Source organism: Ictalurus punctatus, chromosome 7, assembly GCF_001660625.3.
Source record: "Ictalurus punctatus breed USDA103 chromosome 7, Coco_2.0, whole genome shotgun sequence".
NCBI lineage: Eukaryota > Metazoa > Chordata > Actinopteri > Siluriformes > Ictaluridae > Ictalurus > Ictalurus punctatus.
In genome coordinates this window covers 5,417,480-5,438,283 of record NC_030422.2, presented here as the reverse complement: position 1 = coordinate 5,438,283, position 20,804 = coordinate 5,417,480, and the positions used below count along the sequence as shown (strand labels likewise).

Here is a 20,804-nt window from a genome sequence, read left to right as displayed (position 1 = left end):
TTGCTGGGGCCCCACTTCGAAAACAAGTTCTTGGTGGCCACAAAGTATTTTTAAACTAGCCCACTCAGGCAAACCTGCCATTAATATTCTGTTTCTTCTCCTCCTCCACTGAAAATGTGACTACAGCGAGCATAGGGCAGAGTGATTCACACCCCAGTGGTCCTCAATTAGTGCGTATTGCAGTTCCCATTTTTGACCGCTGTGAGCAATCAGAACTTTATGGGGTTAAGTGGGACAGTTAGTGTGCTGCCCCATGATTGCGCAACATCTAGAAAAGCAAGCAAATCGATAGAACATTGACCGACACTACTGCTCAAAAGTTTAGATGCACTCAATCTAACGCTAGGATTATAATAAAATCATCAAAACTCTGGAGTAACACAAATGGAACTATGGGAATTATGTTGTGATAAAAAATAAAAAATAAAAAAATCCAAAATAAATCAGAATAATTTAATATTTTAGCATCTTCAAAGTAGACGCCCTTTTCGCCTAGAATTTCCAGAAATGTATTCTGAGCGTTTTCTCACCCGGTTTCTTGAGGAATTTCCCTGAGATGCTTTTTAAACAGTATTAAAGGAGTTCACACCTGATATGTATTAGCACCCCGTCCAGGGTGTACCCCGCCTTCTGCCCCATGATCCCTGGGATAGGCTCCAGGTTCCTGTGACCCTATAGGATAATCCAGGGGTTCCCAAACTTTTCCAGGGCAAGAGCCCCCAAATGGCATTAACATTTGACCGAGGCCCCCCTTTTGCAAAATGTCTTTAAAACACATTAAAAATACAGAATATATCCCCCTTTCATCTTTACATTACATTAGGAATTGATTGTGTGTGTGTGTGTGTGTATAGTCTGAGTGTACATGTAGCGTATGAGCGTATGTCTGAGAGTGAGATTCATGTATTTATTTATTTTCACACCAAATTGTTGAGGCACCCCGGGCGCCCCCTGGCGGCCCAGGCTACGGCCCACACTTTGAAAACCACGGGGATAATCGGTATAGATAATGGATGGATGGATGGATGGAAAGAGTGATACTGTATGCATCAACCCTGCAGTAACGTCTACAGCCCACACTTCGGCGCGAGCCTTCAGCTCCCTTGACTCTGACGTGTTTCCTGTTCGCCAGTGTTGACTTCCGGGAAGATGGCGGAGACCGGGGAGGCGCGCATGACAATTTCTTTCACATTAAAGTGTAAAGAACGCACTGACTGTCCAGCTGTCCGTCTTAAGGGTTTGTATACAACGCGATATACTGTATGGTGATGCCATAGTAATGAGTTCATTATGCTTTGGTGAGGCGTTTCATTTATTTCACATGGAGGAGGATTTAAAAGTGCACCTATTATGGTTTTCATAATAACTTTTTTGCATAATTTTGTTTTAAACGTCTCGTATAATAGATTTACACGCATCCGACATCAAAAACACTTTAACGTGCTCATCATTTAAACTGCAGCGTTTTTTCCACACACAGTGTCACAAATGACTCGTTCAATGATTCATTCTAAACTCCTCCTTTCAGAGAGCATACTCTGCTCTGATTGGTCAGACGTCCCAGTCTGTCGTGATTGGTCTACCGCTGTCAGCGAGCAGCCGATGAAGACCAGAGGCGGGGCTTTTTGTTACAAACCTACGTAGGTTAGTACAGGAATTAAGTCTGGAATCACTAACGAATCAATTCAGCTGTTCAGAATCGGTTCCTTCTTTTGGGAGTCGATAACTCAGTTTGTCGTGCGCTTTGATTTTTTTTATTTTTACATTCACAAACAGCTCTGTATACACACTACATGAAAGGTAATATCTGAAAAAAGCATAATAGGTGCACTTCACTGTCCAGTCAGCTACTCGGTACAGCAAGTCCCAGTGCATTCAGTCAGTTTCATAACAGTACTTTAATAACGATATCCACAGGATCACGACGTGAATAATCACAATATATATATTACGTTACGTCATTACGTCGCCTGTTGTTGACATCTACAAGAATTACTCTCTAACAAAAAAAAAGTTTATATTCATTTATTTTTAGTTGAGGCTTACCTTATTGATGGCTTGCGATTTTCTTACTCAAGTTGATGGTTGCGCCCGTATGTTTATTAGGGGGTAAATTGCACGTTTCATGATGATACGATCTAATATATCGATTCTTTTCGCCAGTGATTCGATATTTGCGCGTTTTCGATTCAGTCGATCGATTCAGGGGCCTGGCATTGATAAATTTTTTTTTTTTAAGTTGGTTTTCATTCAAGCAAGTATGAAGTATTTCAGTAAGTCAGTAATCCCAGTTAGCCACTCCGGCTATGGTCCATCTTAAAAATGATACGTGCATCGATGTTTGCGCATGGCATCGATACATCGGTTCGTCGGATCGTCACACCCCTCATGTCTGTGTGTGACGGTACAGAGAAATATCCACTGTTGTAGGAGATGTAGATCTCAGGATTATGTAGCCTCAGCCCTACCGTTATTTCTTACTTAAGTGTAAAATACAAGCTGATGTATTATGTTATGGGATTACGATTAAACTGTGTTATGATTAAACTGTGTAAAGAACCTCAACCTTGACAATGGAACTTGGAATTAACCTTTAAATAGAAAAGAAAGAAAAAATCAAATGTGTTCTTTGCAGCATTGTTAAAGGTTGTAAACTTTTTCTACATGCCCATTATACATGTGTAGTCTCTGTAAAATATACTGTTCAGTTCTAAAAACAGATAGAGACTTATGCAGTGTACTCAAACATATTTGTACTGGGAGAAAAAATTGCCTCACCTAATGTCTACCGTATAAGACACAGGTGAGAATCATCTCCTGCTGGTGCGACCCACGTCCTCTCCATCCACAGCTGACACTTGACCATGGCCCTGCCACCACATACCCCACCACCCAACTCAGGCCGGGGAGCTGTCTGGCCTTACGCTAACGACCACGCCCCCTCCCCCCGCCCCACCTGGTGGTAACTGGTGCAACCCAACTGGAGTGGAAAAGTGACTTTTTTCACAAGATATTGGAGTCAAGGGAAGCTGCCAATACCCCTCCCTTGGTTAAATCCAGTGTCAAATAAAACCGAGCCACACCTAACCGATGGGCATCGGATACGCATCAAATTTAGACACTGCGTTGATTTTTCTAAAATCCACACAAAAACGGACTGACCCATCAGTCTTGGGCACCAAACCCACCAGGCTGTTCCAGTCACTGTGGGACTCTTCAATTATTCCCATATCTCGCATAACCTTGAGTTAATCCTGAGCCACTTTTTTTGTGTTCAGGCAACCGGTATGGAGGAGTCTCAGTGTGTGTTCTATGAGGTTCGTGCGAGCAGACAGAGGTGAAAACTCATCGGACATCCTGGTAACCTATGCTCTCTGGGACAGTTAGAGGTGGTCACAGCTCCTTTTTATTTCCTGGTGTTCGCATCTCTGTCATAGCAACTACAAGCCCTTTCAGTAGCGCAGCAAAGGGAAAAGATCCCTCTCGCCCATGCGTGTGTGTGGGTCTATGATTTCTTCCAACGACTCTCTACCCCTGTGAATCACGTGTCTGGGAGTTAGACACACAAGCTACGCTCGCTAATCCCGAGTGCTGCCCACACTGTTCTCTGTTCACTTTAAGGGTATTAGAGCACAGAGTGAGAGTTACAGCTGTGACTCAATTCAAACATGACAGAGTAATAGCACTATGAGAATGTTAACAACTGCCAAATCAGTCTATTTATTTAACCCAAGGTGAAGGCCTTACATGTCTTTTACCTCAAGTTTTGTTTTTTGCTCCTGTCACAGTACAAGAGGTAATTTACCCTCAAACCACCTTTCAGCAAAAGGCAGCTAGCTGCACTTAAAAAGTTAAAGTGCACCTGCTGTCCTCCGAGTACGTGATAGCTGAGCTGACAAAAAGAGCTCTTGAGCTCAACATGCTGCTTAAAAGTGTTGTCGAATAAAATGAGGGATCATTTAAAGCCAATGGTCAGTTTATCTTCATGACGCTCATGTGAATTAAGCCATAATCCACACTCCGTCCTCTCCGCTCCGTCCTCTACATCCCCTCAATTCATAAGTCTCCGACAGTTGTGTTTTTGTGGTGCACACAGTATACACTTTTTTTTTCCCTTCTTCAATTTCTACCCAAAGATAAACTCAGACATTAGCCAGTAGCCTAGATCAGCCTCTCAGCTTGGAGGAGATTAGCATCTTGTATCTTAACCATGAATAATAATAAAACTCCTGATCCGGATGTCTTCCCTATAGAATTTAAAACGTTCTCCACTCATCTATCCCGCTTAAACGACCCTAAATTTTGTGGCAGTTACAGACCTAATTAATAACCATGTCAAATTATTAGCTAAAGTATTGGCTAAACGCTTAGAGCTTCGTCTTTCAGCCCTTATATCAGATGATCGAACTGGCTTTACACTGGGTCATCAGTTGTCATCCAATATACGCAGACTTTTAAATATGATCTTCACTCCATCTAGCTCTCCAATGCCAGAAATGGTTCTCTCACTAGACAGAAGGCTTTTGATCGGGTGGAACGGGATTATTTATTTACAGTTTTACAAAAATTTGGTTTCGGCCCCAAACGAATTTCACGGATACGTCTGCTATAATTCCCCCTCAGCTTGAAAACGAATTCGGAACCATCGCCCCATTTCTCTTGTCTCGTGGCACCAGTCAGGGCTGCCCACTCTCACCCCTTCTCTTTGCTTTGGCTATAGAGCCTCTCTCTATAGCCTTGATATCGACTTCAGTATGTTCAGGTATTCATAGCGTCGGAAGGGAACACCGGGTTCGACACCACAGACACCAGTCAAGCCATTTAGCAAAGTGATGGTCATCAAACACAGAAAGGGTCATATTTGAAGAATTTATTTTCTGGACATTTGGAACCAAAAGTTTAATAGCAAGATAATGAATCTTCTGAAAAAAAGTAATTTTTGAATTAAACAAAAAAAAAAAATATTTTTTTTTTTAACTAATCCAAACTATAACTGAAATGGGTGGGCGGGGATTGTGGAACCAATACAAAAAACATTTCCAGTCCTTCACAGTACACAACAGTGATTTAAAAAAAAAAAAGAAAAAAAAGAAGAAAAAAAAAAGAAAAAAAAAAAAAAGAAAATCCATGAGCGTTTGTTTGTGTGTGTCCCCAAACAGGATCGGTAATAATATTAATATTAACATCAATAAAAAATAATTACAGGTTAAAAAGTGAGGCCTGCACCACTGGGAATAGTGGTCAGCAGCTGTAAGTGTGTGTGTGTGAAAAACAAGAGAACAGGTCACTGAAGAAGGGGTTGGATTTTTTTTTTTTTTTCAGTCTATGCCGAGAGATCACTGTTGTCAAACCGCTCCTGATCATAAACCTCGGCTATGACTTTTCGACCTCCAAACCAGCGGTTGTTAAGCGCCTGAATGGCCTTGTTCATCTCGGACGCTGCTGAAAACTCCACAAAGATCTTAACGATGACCTCGGCATCCTCCTCTTCACCCTGCTTCTCCTGGTAAATAATCACTCTGTTGACAGCACCAAACTTTCCACATTCTTCCGTTACCTCACCTTCCAGGTCGTCGTCTATGTCTTCAGGGCCGACCATGTTCCTGAGCACCATAACCGTCGACTGTGGGTGGAGAGGAGCAGTGTTTAACAAACTCCTCATAACTGGTGCGGTTAGTACTCATTGAAATCCCACTCCTATTGAAATGTGGTCATGAACAAACATTTAGCAGCACAAAGCCTCACCTCTTGCTTCCTCAGCAGTTTCTGCATGACCATATGTCTGGCGCTGCTGCCCGAGATACTCATGTGCTCCTGTTCGCTGAGCATCTCCTGACCCGTGCCATCTAGGGCTGCTTCCTCTTCTTCCTTATCCATCTTCTCCTTGGCCTCCTGTGCGGCAGCAACAGCAGCGGAAATCACCGGCGGAGAGGCCAGGACAGGGTTCACCAAGCCCACCTGGGGTATCACAGGCCGTGCTGGAGTCACGCCTGCAGAGTAGGAGCAGTTAGACACCAAGTACAACACAGAGCCCCAGGACACCTACAATAGTCCACTGAAATGTTACGTGAAAATAAAAAATAAAAAAAATAAAATAAAAAAAAAAGCCTGATCACCATTCTGCCTTAAAAGATTTCCTTTACATATTTACACTGTTTTAGAAAATCATTAAAAGCATCATTAAAACGAAAGGAAAAGAATGGCAGCTGGTGACTTACTTAGCGCTAGCTACTTGCCTCTGAATACATTCATTGACTAATAGTAAGCAAGTAAATACTTTAAAAACAAATATTGCAAAAAAAAAAAAAAAAAAAAAAGGGACATCAGATGTAGATTTACAAATGGGGGTGGAGAAAATGGGGTCAGTCTTCCTCCTCACGGACCGACGAACTCCACACATCCCTGTACCATTAAGAGTTCTTCCCCCCCCTCATGTCAGTCTGTTCAGATGAAATGTTACCCAGATCAACTCCATAATAATATACAGCACTCACTGGCCAATGAGAATGAGAGATTTGATTATGAGGGGAGGGGCTAGAAACAATCCTCTTCACACTTGGTTGGTTGGGGGGGGAATAAGAGGCCACGTTCAGGGTGATTGTGGAGAGTAAAGACAGGGAAGGGAATATAGAGAAAGAGAGAAAGAGAGAGAGAGAGAGAGAAGAGAGAAAATAAAACAGAATCTATTAGTGGACAGGTCCTACGACAGACCATATTCAACTATAACTGAGTAGAAAACTAAAGAAACCTGGGGAAGAGAGTGGTTTGAACACAAGCTAGCCTGGCATGTTTTAACAGGATATTAAAAGGACTACATCAAATAACAGTATAAAACTGAGTACCCCCGGCTTCAATACAAGACATTACGGCACAGCAATACACTCATTACAGTACCACGGTAAAGATAATCACGCCCAAAGAAACACAACAAGTGCTTCAAAGTTTGTTTGCACAGTGGAAAGAAATAAAAAAAAGTTTCTGGAATTATGTGCACGTCTGCATGACTGGCTTCTAAAATAGTATATTAGAAGGCGTGATTATTAATAAAACAGAACACCACGGAGATTTTTAACCGGCAGTACTTAATAAATAAACGTGACGCCATTCATGCAGATAATTCCAAGGGGTCCACAACTTTTAGAACGAGTAATGTCAGGCATACACTATACGAATTTATAGACTAATTTTCTTGCCAGCCTTCAAAATGAGGACAATGTTCAGATCAGTCTTCGTTTTAAAATGTTCTACAAGGGGTGGCAATGCGTGATTAGTTGGCCAAACATCCTTGGATTAAGTTGTTGGAAGAGGAGATAATTTGTCGTCATGTCACAACAGGATTGTGCACGCCGTCTTACGGACCGATTTCTCAGGAACTTATTTCCAAAATCTGTCCCTGGCACCGGTAATAAAATGGTACAAAATAGTGTTATGAATAGAACTAGAACTCTAATGTCCTAACATGGCCGTAACCGAAAAACAAATTACCGAAGATATAACCGTGTAACTGCGAGTGAAGTAACTATGATGTGTTGAGCATGTACCTGTTGCCCTCGAGATCAAACATGGCGGAGATTTTGAATAAGGTAGAATAGTGGTCATGTCTCACACACAGCGTAAATCATAGGCTGTACATAGAGGATCGATTCAGACCTGCAGCATGGCACGTCAGAAAAGATCATGAGTTTAAAAACTGTACAATGTATGCCCGGGCATTGCTATTGGTTCTGCAAAGAACTTCAAAACGGAGATCTTACAACTTACAGGTGAATAACTGTAGGACCCCATTCACACACCCACCACGTGAGGGACATGCGGGGACTCCATGCACACTGGAGGCATGCTAGATGTGAGACGTACTAGGTGACAATGCTAGAAGCACGATTACGCTTCCATCATGTGTCAAGCCTGCAGAATCGTGAGACCCTGGCCTACCTGTGATGACCCCTGGGGCCTGGGCTGCCATAACGGCCTGGGGCATCTGTGGCAAATTCACCGAGCCGGCTGTCATTGCCCCCAGGATGGATGCACCAGCCACCGCTTCCTGGAACAAGAGGGGGACATATAGGAACACCGCCCAGACAGCGCCCGTTAACAAGCACACACAGGGTACGGACAAGACAGGACAAGGAAAGGACAGACAAAGACTCACATGGACAAGGCCTGGGCCTGCTGCATGCAAGACGTCATTAAACAAGTTTGCAGATACAAACCAAACTCCAAAAAAGTTGGGACAGTATGGAAAGGGGGGGGGGGGGTTGAAGTCATTTGAAAAATTCTATTCACCCTCTATAATACTGAAAACACATTAACATTATTTGGTGTTTTACTTTGTGATATAAATGAATATATACTCATTTAAAAACTGATGACTGCAACACAAAAAAAAAAGTTGGGACAGTCGACTGTTTATTGTTGTGTAACATCACCTTCTCTTTTAATAACACCAGCTGGTGTTCAGCAAGAGGAATTTTCCCCCATTCATCCATTATGCATTTCTTCAGCTGCACAACTATACAGGGTCTTCTTTTCCTGATTTTTCTTTGCAGGACTGCAGCAGGCCATGCTAGCAGTCCTGCAATGGATGGCAGCATACGTTGCTCCAAAATGTCTACATATCTTTCTGCATTAATGCTGCCCTTACAGATTTGCAGGTTACCCATGCCATGGACACTGACACGCCCACATACCATGACAGACGCTGGCTTTTGGACCGGACACTGATAACAGCTTGGACGGTTCTTTTCCTCTTTGGCCCGGAGAACACGACAGGCGTTTCATCCAAAAACTATTTGAAATGTTGAGACCACAAAACACGATTCCACTGTGCTACTGTCCATCTCAGAGGAGACCGAGCCCAGAGAAGTGGGCGGAGCTTCTGGACAGTTTTGATGTACGGCTTCTGCTTTGCATAGTAAAGCCTTAACTTGCTTCTGTGGATGCAGTGGCGAATGGTGTCGACTGACAAAGATTTACCAAAGTATTCCCGGGCCCATGTCAGGATCTCCGTTACAGACGGTTTTTAAGACAGTGACGTCTGAGGGACGGAGGTCACGCACATTCAGAAGTGGTTTTCGGCCTCACCCTTTACTCACGGACATTTGACCGGATTCCTTGAATCTTTTAATTATATCGTGCACTGTAGAAGGCGAAATGCCAAAAATCCTACCGATTTATCTTTGGGGAATGTTCTTCTCAAACTGTTGGAATATTCACTGACGCATCTCTTGGCAGATTGGCGAGCCTCGACCCATCCTTGCTCTTGACGGACTCTGCCTTTTGTAGAGGCTCCTTATATACTATGATTAGATGACTGCCTCACCGGTTTCACATCACCTTCTTATTTCAACTTGTCCCATGGCTATTAGTCCTAAATTGCCCCGTCCCAAGTTTTTTGGAATGTGTTGCAGGCATCAATTTCAAAATTAACGTTTACCTTAAAAAAAAAAAATTAATTATGCAGCTGATTAGGCGAAACATGAAACAACTTGTCTTTATACATGTTTTGTTTAAATCCGAGTCAAAGTACATTACTAAATCACTCCTCTTTGCTTTTATTAGCATTTTCCATACTGTCCCAACTTTTTCCGAATTGGGTTTGTACTTGTAGATACCAGAACCCATTCTCCTCCAGATCTTTATGCACCTGAACAAGGTATACAAAAGCTACAGAGGTATTGATTGCCTGATTAAGGTGTGTTAGAATATACATATGTACATGTAAGCATATATACATAAACGCACAGTGTGGCCCAAAAGTCTGAGACCATTAGGGGAAAATGTGTTCATTTTGCATTCTTTTCTAATTTAATACAGCAACAGCTTGGGAGAAAAGTACAATCGCAGATACATTTACATGAATTTCAGGCTCATAGTATTCGTAATACTAGTGGCTAGCGTGCAGCACATGCACATTGCCGCTGCCCGAGTTCGATTCCCAGTCAGGGAACAAACCCCAACCACTTGAGGGCACAAGCCAGTGCGCCCTCAGTGCCAGTCCCATGCCTGGAAAATGGGGAGGGTTGTGTCAAGAAAGACATCCGGCATAAAACTTGTGCCACAAATCAACATGAGGATGGGTGATCTGCTGCGGAAACACTGAAAAGGGGGGGGTGGGAAATATTTGGGCACGTGTCCCTTTTGCTTTAATGACAGTCTGCACTGGACAGCTGGCATGGACTTGTGTAATTTGTGTTTATAAAAAATAAATAAATAAATAAAATAAAAAAAGTCAATCCATGTCCAGACTTCAATGAAAGACATAAAACTGACCTTTGGTACAAACATGGTCAGTACCTCAAATTTGCTTAAATTTAAATAGCGACGTTAGAAATATTGCAGAATCTCGAACGGACGTTTTTGTTCTCGGCTTTACATACGTTCTCTGCTAAAGATTTTCATTGTGGTCTCAGACATTTGAACCCCATTGTATGTTTATGTGTATGTGAGAGAGAGAGAGAGAGAGAGAAACTTTGATTGGAAACAGCTGATTAGAGGTTAAATAAAGGACATTTATAAAGGATTTTTATACAGGGCCCTCCACTAATACTGGCACCCTTGGTAAATATGAGCAACAAAGGCTGTGAATTTTTTTTTTTTAATATTTCACAAAAATACTCTGCTCTCATGGACAAACAATTGCAAACAGGTTTATATTAAAATAAATCTGTTAAATATAGGTGTGCAACAATTATTGGCACCCCTATGGATTCATATGAGAAAAATATATTTGAAGTATATTCCCATTGAGATCCCCCTTTTTTTTTAGTACACCTAGGTGACAAGGAACAGGAAATTGTTCATCCATGACTTCTTGTTTCACAGGTATATAAATGAGGTAACACATAGTCCAAATTCCATTAGACGTTCAAACAATGGGTGAGATCAAGGAATATAGCTGTGACGTGCGGCAAAAGGTTGTTGAGCTTCACACAATGGGAAGTGGATATAAGAAAACAGCACAAGCATTGAAGATGCCCGTTTCCACCATCAGGGCAATAATTAAGAAGTTCCAGTCAACTGGAAATGTTATGAATCGACCAGGAAGAGGATGTTTGTCTATATCGTCTCAACGCACTGTGAAGAGGACGGTTCCAGTGGCCAAAAAATCTCCAAGGATCACAGCTGGAGAACTGCAGAAGTTAGTTGTGTCTTGGGGTCAGAAAGTTTCCAAAACTACAATCTGAAGTCACCGACATCACCACAAGCTGTTTGGAAGGGTTTCAGGAAAAAAGCTTCTACTCTCATCCAAAAACAAACTTGACAGTGTGCCGACACTACTGGAACTTCAAATGGGATCGGGTTCTATGGTCAGATGGAACCAGAATAGAGCTTTTTGGTAATAAACACAGAGGGGGTTTTGGCGCACACAGAGAGGTAGCCATATGGAAAAGTACCTCATGTTCACGGTTAAATATGGAGGAGGGTCTTTAATGTTTTGGGGCTGTTTTTCTGCCAGAGGACCTGGACATTTTGTTAGGATACATGGCATCATGGACTCCATCAAATATCAAGAAAGCTTCAAATGGGCCGTGGTTGGATCTTCCAGCAGGACAATGATCCAAAACATACATCAGAATCAACACAGAAATGGTTTACTGACCACAAAATCAAGGTCCTGCCCTGACCATCCCAGTCCCCTGACCTGAACCCCATAGAAAACCTGTGCGGTGAACTGAAGAGGAGACTCCACCAGCATGGACCTCGACATCTGAAGGATCTGGAGAGATTCTGTATGGAGGAACGCTCTCAGATCCCTCGCCATGTATTCTCCAACCTCATCAGGCGTTATAGGAGAAGACTCAGATGTTATCTCGGCAAAGGGAGGTAGCACAAAGTATTGACTACAAGGGTGCCAATGATTGTTGCACACCTATATTTAAAATATATTTTTTTTTATAAACCTGTGTTGTTTGCGATTCTTTGATATCCATGAGAGCAGAGTATTTTTGTGAATTTTTTTTTAAAGAAAAGATCAAAAGGTAAAACAAAAGGATTTTTCACAACTTTCTTTGCTCATATTTACCAAGGGTGCCAATATTAGTGGAGAGCACTACAGTTACATTTTACAGTTGCATTTACTGTATATACACAATAGTAAAATGTAACTGTATCATTGCAGTTTATTTATTTACATTTAATAAAAAGTGTCAATAAGGCAGAAGTCAAAAATTGTTTTGGTTTACAGTTTACCAAGCATTTTTATATATATATATATATATATATATATATATATATATATATATATATATATATATATATATATATAAAATGTATTACTGTAATCCATTCAGTCACCTCCCAGATCTACTGGCAATGGGACTCTATTACATGAGATGACTTTTACAACGTCTCCAGCGCAGCAGCACACGATCAAATCCTGCGCATCTACAAAAGGTAGATTTATGCTTCTTTTTGTGCGCTTTTGGAATAAGCTCAAGCTCCTTGGCTACTATTGCAAAACGCTAAGGATAATTCTGCTTAGTCAAGCAGCTCACAAAAACATACTTTTGCTTTTACTTGCCATTAGGCAAATCAAACAGTGCCACGCTTCATTATTTGCCAAACGGTCAGCCTTGCAAATTTTGATCTGGCAGGACAGGATAAGGACTACAATACAATAACTACAATAATTTAGTTCTATCTATGGAGGAAAAGCAGGTTTAGGCTCCGATAAGGCAGGAAGTTAAACCGAGAAGCCGACATAACATCCTGCAGAAAGCAGTTAGGCGTCACCACGGCAAGCTAAATTTAAGTTAAATTTAAATTCTATCCGAAAGACGTTTAACCACTACTGCCTGTATATTCGATGCAATCAGGCCCAAGCCATGACACACAGAACACCGTCGTGACAAGACAAAACCAGCTAAACTAAATCAGAAGATTTAAAACTACTCAATTTTAAAAATAGTACACAATTACATTTACTATTCTTTTAGCTGAATAGTTAATAGATGTGTATATGAGACAAGTACATGGCAACATAGGACAGATGATGGGTTTTCACTGGCTAGGTAGGGTGTTCTAAATATAAAATATATATATGTCTATAGATCAGTAATTTATGCTGTAGCATAGACTTGGTAAAAGTACATGTTGTAAAATGGACTGACAATCTAGAAGAGGAAATGGGAAAAACAATTAACTTGTGAAAGCATAAAAAAAGTCACACTCATTATTAAATGACTATTATTTTTAAAAAGTACAGATTAAGTGGATATCCTGATACATCAATTTAAAATCAATTGATTTAGGCCTAAACACATGCATATCTGTAATGGCCAAACTGAAATAAGAAATGCAGGTGATAACTCAAGGGCCAAGGCACACAGCTGTATAAAAGGCATAATGCTGCCTTGGTATTTCTTAAGAGTGTGGGCTACTTGGGACCTTGAGTCACCTGAAACTACAGCTGCCCAATCAGCATCCTGAATTTACATGACTGTCCAATTAACATTCTCTATCTAGGAGACATCTATGGCCCAATGATTACCACCATTACTGGGAGGTCCTGAAGACAAGTCTCTCCGCACACTTATAAATCTACACAAAACAAAGAAGCACCAGCGTGCTTGGAACAGAATTGCCTGAAGGATTTACCAGACAGTTGAGGAAGTCTTCTGTCCGATTCTCCGGAGTGGAAAGATTCCATGCCATCTGTTTTTGGAGTTTACACGCTATGTTATCTTTCTGCATGTAAAAAGCTCGGTCTCATATAAGTAATGCTGTCTTCATGCCAGTCAAAAGCTAAACTGACTTAAAGCAAGCCCTTACATACAGCACCATGTATCTCCTCCAGCCTTGCTAAGCCCATTTAAAAACAAACAAACAAACAAAAATAAATTTCACGCTGCCTTATTTTAATCAAGGAACCATTTCTAGTGCCAAATGGAAGCAGCTGATCTCACACACACTCACACACTCCCCTGACTAACAATAGATGGTAGAAAAATAAAAAAAGGGCTCACCTGGGCGGTGATTTTGGCGGTGGCCGCGGCAGCAGCCACAGCAGCAGCAGGGGGCAGGCCCCCGGGCGCGGTGGGCGCCATCATCGGGATGGGTGGGGTCACTGCCTTGCCCACGCGCAGATATTGACCACCCAGATCAAACAGGTTCATAGAGGACACTGCGTCCTGCGCCGACTGGGCCTTGTCATACTCTAGAGAAGAAGGGAATAGCAATATAAGACTCAACAGCCCTGAGAGAAAGGTTCAACTTAAATCTTCTGGCAGAGCACTGTGTCATTTACTGTGTAATTACCAGAGGGCACTTATGGCAAATTGTCTGCAACTGAGCCTAAGGAAAATAACGACAACAACAAAAAAACAAAAACTTACTATGAAAGCATGTGAGGAACCTGCCCCCACCCCTCCTCTATCCCCTGCGAGACATATGTAGAGAACAGCATTCCACTATGACTGACCGCTCTCGGCCGCATACACAGTATTTACAACCGAACACAAGCGGAGGCCTGGCTCTCACCTATGAAGCCGTAGCCCTTGTGTTTCCCTGTCGTGGGTTCCCGTGCCAGCATACAGGACTTGATTCTCCCGAAGGCCTCAAAGACGCTCTTGATGTCGTCGTCTGACAGGTCAGGGTGCACGGACGCTACGTAGATTCTGTTAAAGGCGCGGGCCTCTTCGGCTAACTGGTCTATGATCGGCTGAGCCTGACCGATGTTGCTTGGCCGTCCCACCTTGGAGGAAACGTTAAAACGGTTAAACACGTCTGCAGACATTTTTACTCGATTGTAATCGTTTTATTTATAAATCTACATTCGGGTAATATTTTTAACGTCCTGGCCTGTGATCAGTTATATTAAGAAAAGACCCACTTACTTTAATGTTTCTCCCCCCTAACATGACCGAGTTCATCTGCTCTAAAGCCAGCTGTGCTGCCTCTGGTACCTCATATTCTACGAATGCAAACCCCTGCAGAGAGAAAGAAAGGGATAGACAATATCTGGTCAGACTTTGGGGAGGGGGGGGGGGGGGACAAAAAACCTGTACACTGAACACATAAGGTATCATGCCTTGTGCTTAAGTGTAACCGAGTCCCAGGACATGTCGATGCTCTTGATTGGCCCAAACGGAGCAAACGCTTGTCTAATGGTATCTTCTCCAAGCTCGTAGTAGATCGAACCGACATAAACACGGCACATTATGGCGAGTGCTCGCTGTCGCTGTGCGGCAACCTGAAACAAAAATAACTCAAACTTCAAACTACTCCCAAAGATTAAAAAAAAAAAAAAAAACATTAACTTTGAAGAAACTATTTACTTTAAGAGTCTTTCCATGACTGAGGACAGAACCATCATACTGACATTATACACACGAGTAATGAGCAACTGCTTGTATGTCAAGAAATGGAGGGAGACCAGGTTCCTGCCTTATTAGTCGTTCATATAGGTTTACAAACATAAAAAGTGTCAAATATTTGCTCTTGCTTACCGACTGTAAGGGTGAAAGTGGGTCACCGAAGCCAGCCATGGTCAGTGAGGCCATCTGTAAGGAATTTGGGAGCTGGTTGGGGAAGACAGGAGGAGTGAGCGAGAGAATGGCAATGATTAACATAGTTTAAGATTTCTGAATGCTGATGATAAATCAATCCCACGTTCACAACCAATGTTTCCAATACTTGCTGCAACTGCACGCAGTTACGGCTGTGCGTCTAAATGAACGCTTTACAGAAGAACAACGAGGGGTTTCCCAAAAGACATCCAAGTTAGCTACAGGTACCTGGATGTTGTTAATTGGCTGCTGCTGGGCGAGGCTCTGCTTGACCAATACGCTCTTGATGCTCTGCTCCATGGCATACTTCTTCGCCTGTGATAAAGCCAGGAAAAAAATTCAAGACAAATTTTTTTTTTTAAAAATCAGCAATAACTGAAATTAACCCTCTTTGGATACGACTCATGTTGGAGGACGTCCACGTGATTAATAAGCCAAAGCATGTGCCAGCAGAATGAGAATAGTACTAGCAGACAAATCCCACACTCGTACTGAAGGCATAGCTCTGGCTTTGCTCTTCTCCACTAAAGCACTCGGCAGGCGTAAGAACACAAACTAGTGAACAAGTCCTCATTTATCACCAGTTGAATTTTCAACTCAATCAAGCTGACAGGATCGTTGCTTTACAGAGGCACCGCTGTGAACGTTAGTCTGAAAAGGTGTATAAAGAGCTGGTCACCTTCTGCAGAGCCTCCTGCTGTTCAGGGGTGAGGGGCGGCAGGCCAAGCTTCGAGGCTGTGCTCTGTCCATTCTCCATCATCAGAGCCTTGCCTCCCTGTGGAGAACACACCTGTGAGACCCGAAGCTTATGTGACGCAGCCCTTAACGTTATGATCATTTAGTTTCAGAGCAAACACGAGCTTAAATTTTTTTTTTTTTCAGGAAGGAAAAGTGTGTAGTTCAGGCGACGGTACATTTTTATACACAAATGTGAATCTAAACACACACACGTCTAGCTTTTCAGGCTGCTGCACATGCTCTGAATGGGCTGAACATTTTCCATGACTATATAAAACTACTGGAGTTTTTCTGCTGCATAAAGACATTAAACTGAACAGGTATGTTCATCAGTTTGGTAAAATAAAACTGCAACACACCGCAGTTCTCGGTGACGCTGGTTATAAAGATTAAGTAAAGATTTCATAAGGGGGAAACCCAAGATTAGACTCCGCCCCCCCTTCATCAAAAGAAGGGAAAAGTTCCCAGTACACTGGCATTCAGTGGAGGATGCTAGCCACTGTTCCTTAAAAGTGGGAACGCTACAGTAAGTGTGATGAGGTGAGCTGCCTGACTCAGTACTACACAGAAGAAAGCTGAAGTACCTTTGCTCAAATGAACTCCAGTGATGCAGAGCCCCCCTTAAGGAGGAGGTTTGAACCCAATTTGTTCTGCCATTGGCTTTGGATTTATAGTACAGTCAAGAGATATGCTCTACAGCACAGACGACACAGAGAGAAACGACATAAAAAAAGGAAAAGAAACAAAACAAAAACACAAAACCTACTTAGAACAAGAGATACTTGATAGAGAGACAACAAACTGAGAGCGCTGACATCAAAGAAAATAAATAAATCAGGGAAAGCTCTTCTACCATTTAAAGGCTTATGAAGTAAAACACGACATGTTTACTGACTGAATTACTATTTAGTAATTACGTACGTTAACTCATAAGTGTCAGGTTGAATCGTTTCTCTTATGACCCGGTGAACAATGTCTTTTTTTCCCCTGAAAGCGGAAGTGACCTGTGCACAGGTCTGATCTCTCCGTGATCCGAGGATCAGCGGGGAAACTCGTGACATCAACACACACTTTAAACGACAGCGGAAAAGTGGACCACTTACTTAGCGCCTGCTCTCTTCTGAGGTGTCCTAATGCACGTTACTCTTGAAGAAATACCCAGGGAGACCGTTTAGTGTTTATTTACTGCTCAGAATCTAGAAGAGAAACACAGAAAACATTCATACGTCATTCAACAAAAGAAGCACAATGCAGAGTCCATTTTTTTTTTTTTTACACATTTTGAAAGGTGCCTATAAGTGGAAGGATTTTTAAAGCAGCCGAGACATTAAAAAAAAAAAAAAAAGGAGATAAAACCCTGATGCTCAAAGATAATTATGCTGAAATGAGACATGCTGAGAGAATACATCTAAAGCCCTATCCAGGCGAGATTAAATTTTCATGGGGTGCTGGGATGACTTCCTATTTTACAGGTGCTCACCCCATTGATAAACAAATCCAAACCAAATAGACTTTAGACAATAAATAAATAAATAAATAGACGCCGAAACAAAGTGACACTCATTTATAAAGGTAACCAAAGGTTGCTACTGAACCAGCGCAACTACAAATTTTTTATTTTAATCGCTGGAAGGATCAAGTCAAATCTTTTTTTTGTTGCTGGTGCACGAATCGAGACAGCGGACGCATACAAATATTTATAGGATCTGTCTGGACGGCAAATTTCCTTCGAACCCAGTTGTCGGCTTACTCGTAAACGCAACACTAAAACTGGGGTTCTGTCCAGAACTAAGGCTCGTCTTTCCTTCGTCTGTTCTGGATATACCCACGCTTTCCAAATTACACTCAGGTCCATACGTCTATCATGGTGCCATGTGTTTTATTACCAACACGTATAGCGTATACGTAGAAAGATATCATATGTGTACGAAGTTACCTGACTCATCTATTAATCACTCAAACACAGATCTGTTCATCCTAATCCTCAGGATCACCTACTTTTATACACACCCCACATGTAAAATTTGGGAATTTTATGCCCCTTTTAAAAAGTACAACCTGAAAGTCAGTGCAATTCAGTCATTTCATATAATTAACTGATTTATCATGCTGATTTCTCATTATAAAGAGAGCTCGTATTGTGTGTGTCCAACGTTATATTAGAGTAAACACGATGCAGTTATTACTAACGTTAGCTATTATTTAACCAAAAATATTCCATGTTTCTGGATTATGCAGACAAAGAAAATGTCGTTTATGTTTAGCCATTTAAGTTGATTTATTCAAAACACATGCTCAGCAAATCAAATAGTCATTGTAAAGGCGGTCCTGTGGCACGGTACATACCAACATGACGACTCATTCAATTTAACGAGGAAGATGCAAGAGCTAAAGGGAAAGTGTAGAGCGCGTTAACTGAACGCTTCAACACGTCAGTGATTAAAAAGAAGCCAATGAATGAAACCAGTCAGAAAATTCAGCTACAAAGTTGGCGCAGCTAACTAAACTAGCAAGATTTTATTCCCACTCGTATTCCGACACATTTTGTCCACGACGTTATGATTGGCTTGGCGACTCCAACCTCCTGCCCTAACATTGGCCGAGTGCTTACAAATTGAACTATGAGCCAATCACCGAGCAGGAGGCGGGATTTGACTCAACTGAAGTGCGATTAAAAAAAGCACGAGCGCTAGCTAGCATGAATCCAACAATATGAAGGCGCGTTAGTTTAGCTAGCTACATATGTCCACGGGGTGTAGTTTTTGAAAGTACTGAACCTAACCAGGTAGCTTTATTGCTAAAGGATAAAACTACATTTTAAAAGTATACTAAACAGACCAGAGAATGAATTTCGGAAACTCCAGCGACCTTTAGCTGGTGCTTTCATTAAAAGCGAGCCCACCTCGGCAGCAACAGGCCGCGGCCACAATCCCGCTCTCAGCTAGCTAGCGGGATTAGCTAGCACCGTGCATGCTAAATTAAATCGAAACCCTACTATAGAACTATCTACGAAAACACAACCATGTATGAGTATGCAAAACCTGCTTTTCTGCACTGTCAAAGCAAATCAATAACTGTGAAAATACAAAAAAAAAAAGTGGTTAATTTACCGCAAAACCGCTACCGCCATGAAGCACACTGTCCCACTGGACGCATACGGTGGCGATGAAGACTATGAAATATCGCGAGATTGTGATCTCACGCACCTACTGTCGCAAGGTTAATCTCGCGAGATTTCACGCATAAAAGCGATTTGCCTCTGCATCGTGTTTCTAGACCATTCCCTCTCACTCCAGCGTGTTTGTTCGTCTTCTTTTAAAATATGACACAGTGTAAACAGTTCCATATCAGGATCTAGATCGCAGGGTTGAATTTAGAAAGGGTGAAAGAAGTTTCCAGGACATCATGATGGAGATGTATAATATTACTTTACCATTACTGTTCTTCCACAGTATGGGAGTATGTTTCGGGGGGGAGGAGGGGTATTTGGGGGGGGGGGGGGGGGGGGGGGGGGGGGTAGTTATTGAGGTTTGTTTTATTTGAGTTGTTTTGAGTTATTGAGGTTTGTATGAAAGATGTTCAAATTACTGGACCAGACGAGTAGACTAATAACTATAAGAGCTCAATGACAAATATAACAACATTAATAATCGTGAGTTTGCGATTTCCACTGTTGCAAAAACAAACAAACAAACAAAAAAACAACAAAAGAAAACAATACACAGACCCTCTCACTATGCTTCACAGACCTGACTGAGAACCACCAGCTTAAATGTTACAGCTGTTACAGATACATTTGTTCCCAAATGGACAGTGCCCCCCACTAATATTGGCACCCTTGGTAAATATAAGCAAAGAAGGCTGTGAAAATGTGTTTTTATTTGTTACACACACTGTTACACACATTACACATGACTGTATATATAGTGCCCTCCACTAATATTGGCACCTTAGGTAAAAATGAGCAATGAAGGCTGTGAGAAATTGTCTATATTGTTTAACCTTTTGATCTTTTGTTTAAAAAAAAAATCACAAAAATACTCTTCTCTCATGAATATCAAACAACTGCAAACAACACAGGTTTATATATAAAAAAAATTGTTAAATATAATTACTGGCACCCTTATGAATACGTATGAGAAAAATATATTTGAAGTATACTCCCATTGATATACATTTTTAATACACCTGGGTGACTAGGAACAGAAAATTGTTCAACCATGACTTCCTGTTTCACCCATCTTCTTCCGCTTATCCTTTTCAGGGTCACGGGGAAACCTGGAGCGTATCCCAGGGAGCATGGGGAGCATGGGGCACAAGGCGGGGTACACCCTGCACAGGGTGCCAGTCCATCGCAGGGCACAATCACATTCACACACCCATTCATACACTACAGACACGCCAATCAGCCTACCATGCATGTCTTTGGCCGGGAGGAGGAAACCGGAGTACCCGGAGGAAACCCCCGCGGTCCGCAGCACAGGGAGAACATGCAAACTTGCAAACACACAGGGCCACGGTGGGAATCGAACCCCGGAGGTGTGAGGCGAACGTGCTAAC

General features: G+C 41.9%; 1 protein-coding gene and 1 long non-coding RNA gene across 4 annotated transcripts; one reads left to right on the top strand and one right to left on the bottom strand.

Annotated features, from left to right (window-relative positions):
* Positions 1 to 130: 130 nt before the first annotated feature.
* On the top strand, positions 131 to 4,972 carry LOC128632998 (uncharacterized). The gene is made up of 2 exons (XR_008396694.1): positions 131 to 1,237; positions 3,279 to 4,972. It is a non-coding gene; the product is annotated as an uncharacterized LOC128632998 (long non-coding RNA).
* Positions 4,856 to 19,499, bottom strand: puf60a (poly-U binding splicing factor a). Of its 3 annotated transcripts, XM_017471451.3 has the most exons (14): positions 19,355 to 19,499; positions 17,348 to 17,440; positions 16,829 to 16,937; positions 16,186 to 16,281; positions 15,735 to 15,821; positions 15,447 to 15,518; positions 15,029 to 15,190; positions 14,835 to 14,927; positions 14,479 to 14,692; positions 13,965 to 14,155; positions 13,597 to 13,653; positions 7,933 to 8,041; positions 5,746 to 5,990; positions 4,856 to 5,623 (listed from the first exon to the last, which is right to left on the bottom strand). In XM_017471451.3, exons 4-14 carry the CDS (start codon positions 16,264 to 16,266, stop codon positions 5,324 to 5,326), a joined length of 1,611 nt encoding a protein of 536 aa, XP_017326940.1. In that variant the 5' UTR covers positions 16,267 to 16,281; positions 16,829 to 16,937; positions 17,348 to 17,440; positions 19,355 to 19,499; the 3' UTR covers positions 4,856 to 5,323. The 3 variants fall into 3 exon arrangements, with proteins under 3 accessions (XP_017326940.1, XP_017326939.1, XP_017326941.1); XM_017471450.3 differs by lacking the exon at positions 16,829 to 16,937; XM_017471452.3 differs by lacking the exons at positions 13,597 to 13,653; positions 16,829 to 16,937.
* Between the last annotated feature and the right edge of the window lie 1,305 nt (positions 19,500 to 20,804).

Excerpts from the sequence above, each read along its gene's own strand:
- puf60a (XM_017471451.3), bottom strand. The coding sequence starts at position 16,266 with ATGATGGAGAATGGACAGAGCACAGCCTCGAAGCTTGGCCTGCCGCCC. Across the intron at positions 14,156-14,478 it reads CAAGGGCTACGGCTTCATAG|AGTATGACAAGGCCCAGTCG; the intron begins GTGAGAGCCAGG and ends CTTCTTCTCTAG. Across the intron at positions 8,042-13,596 it reads AAGACTTCCTCAACTGTCTG|GAAGCGGTGGCTGGTGCATC; the intron begins GTAAATCCTTCA and ends CTCTTGTTCCAG.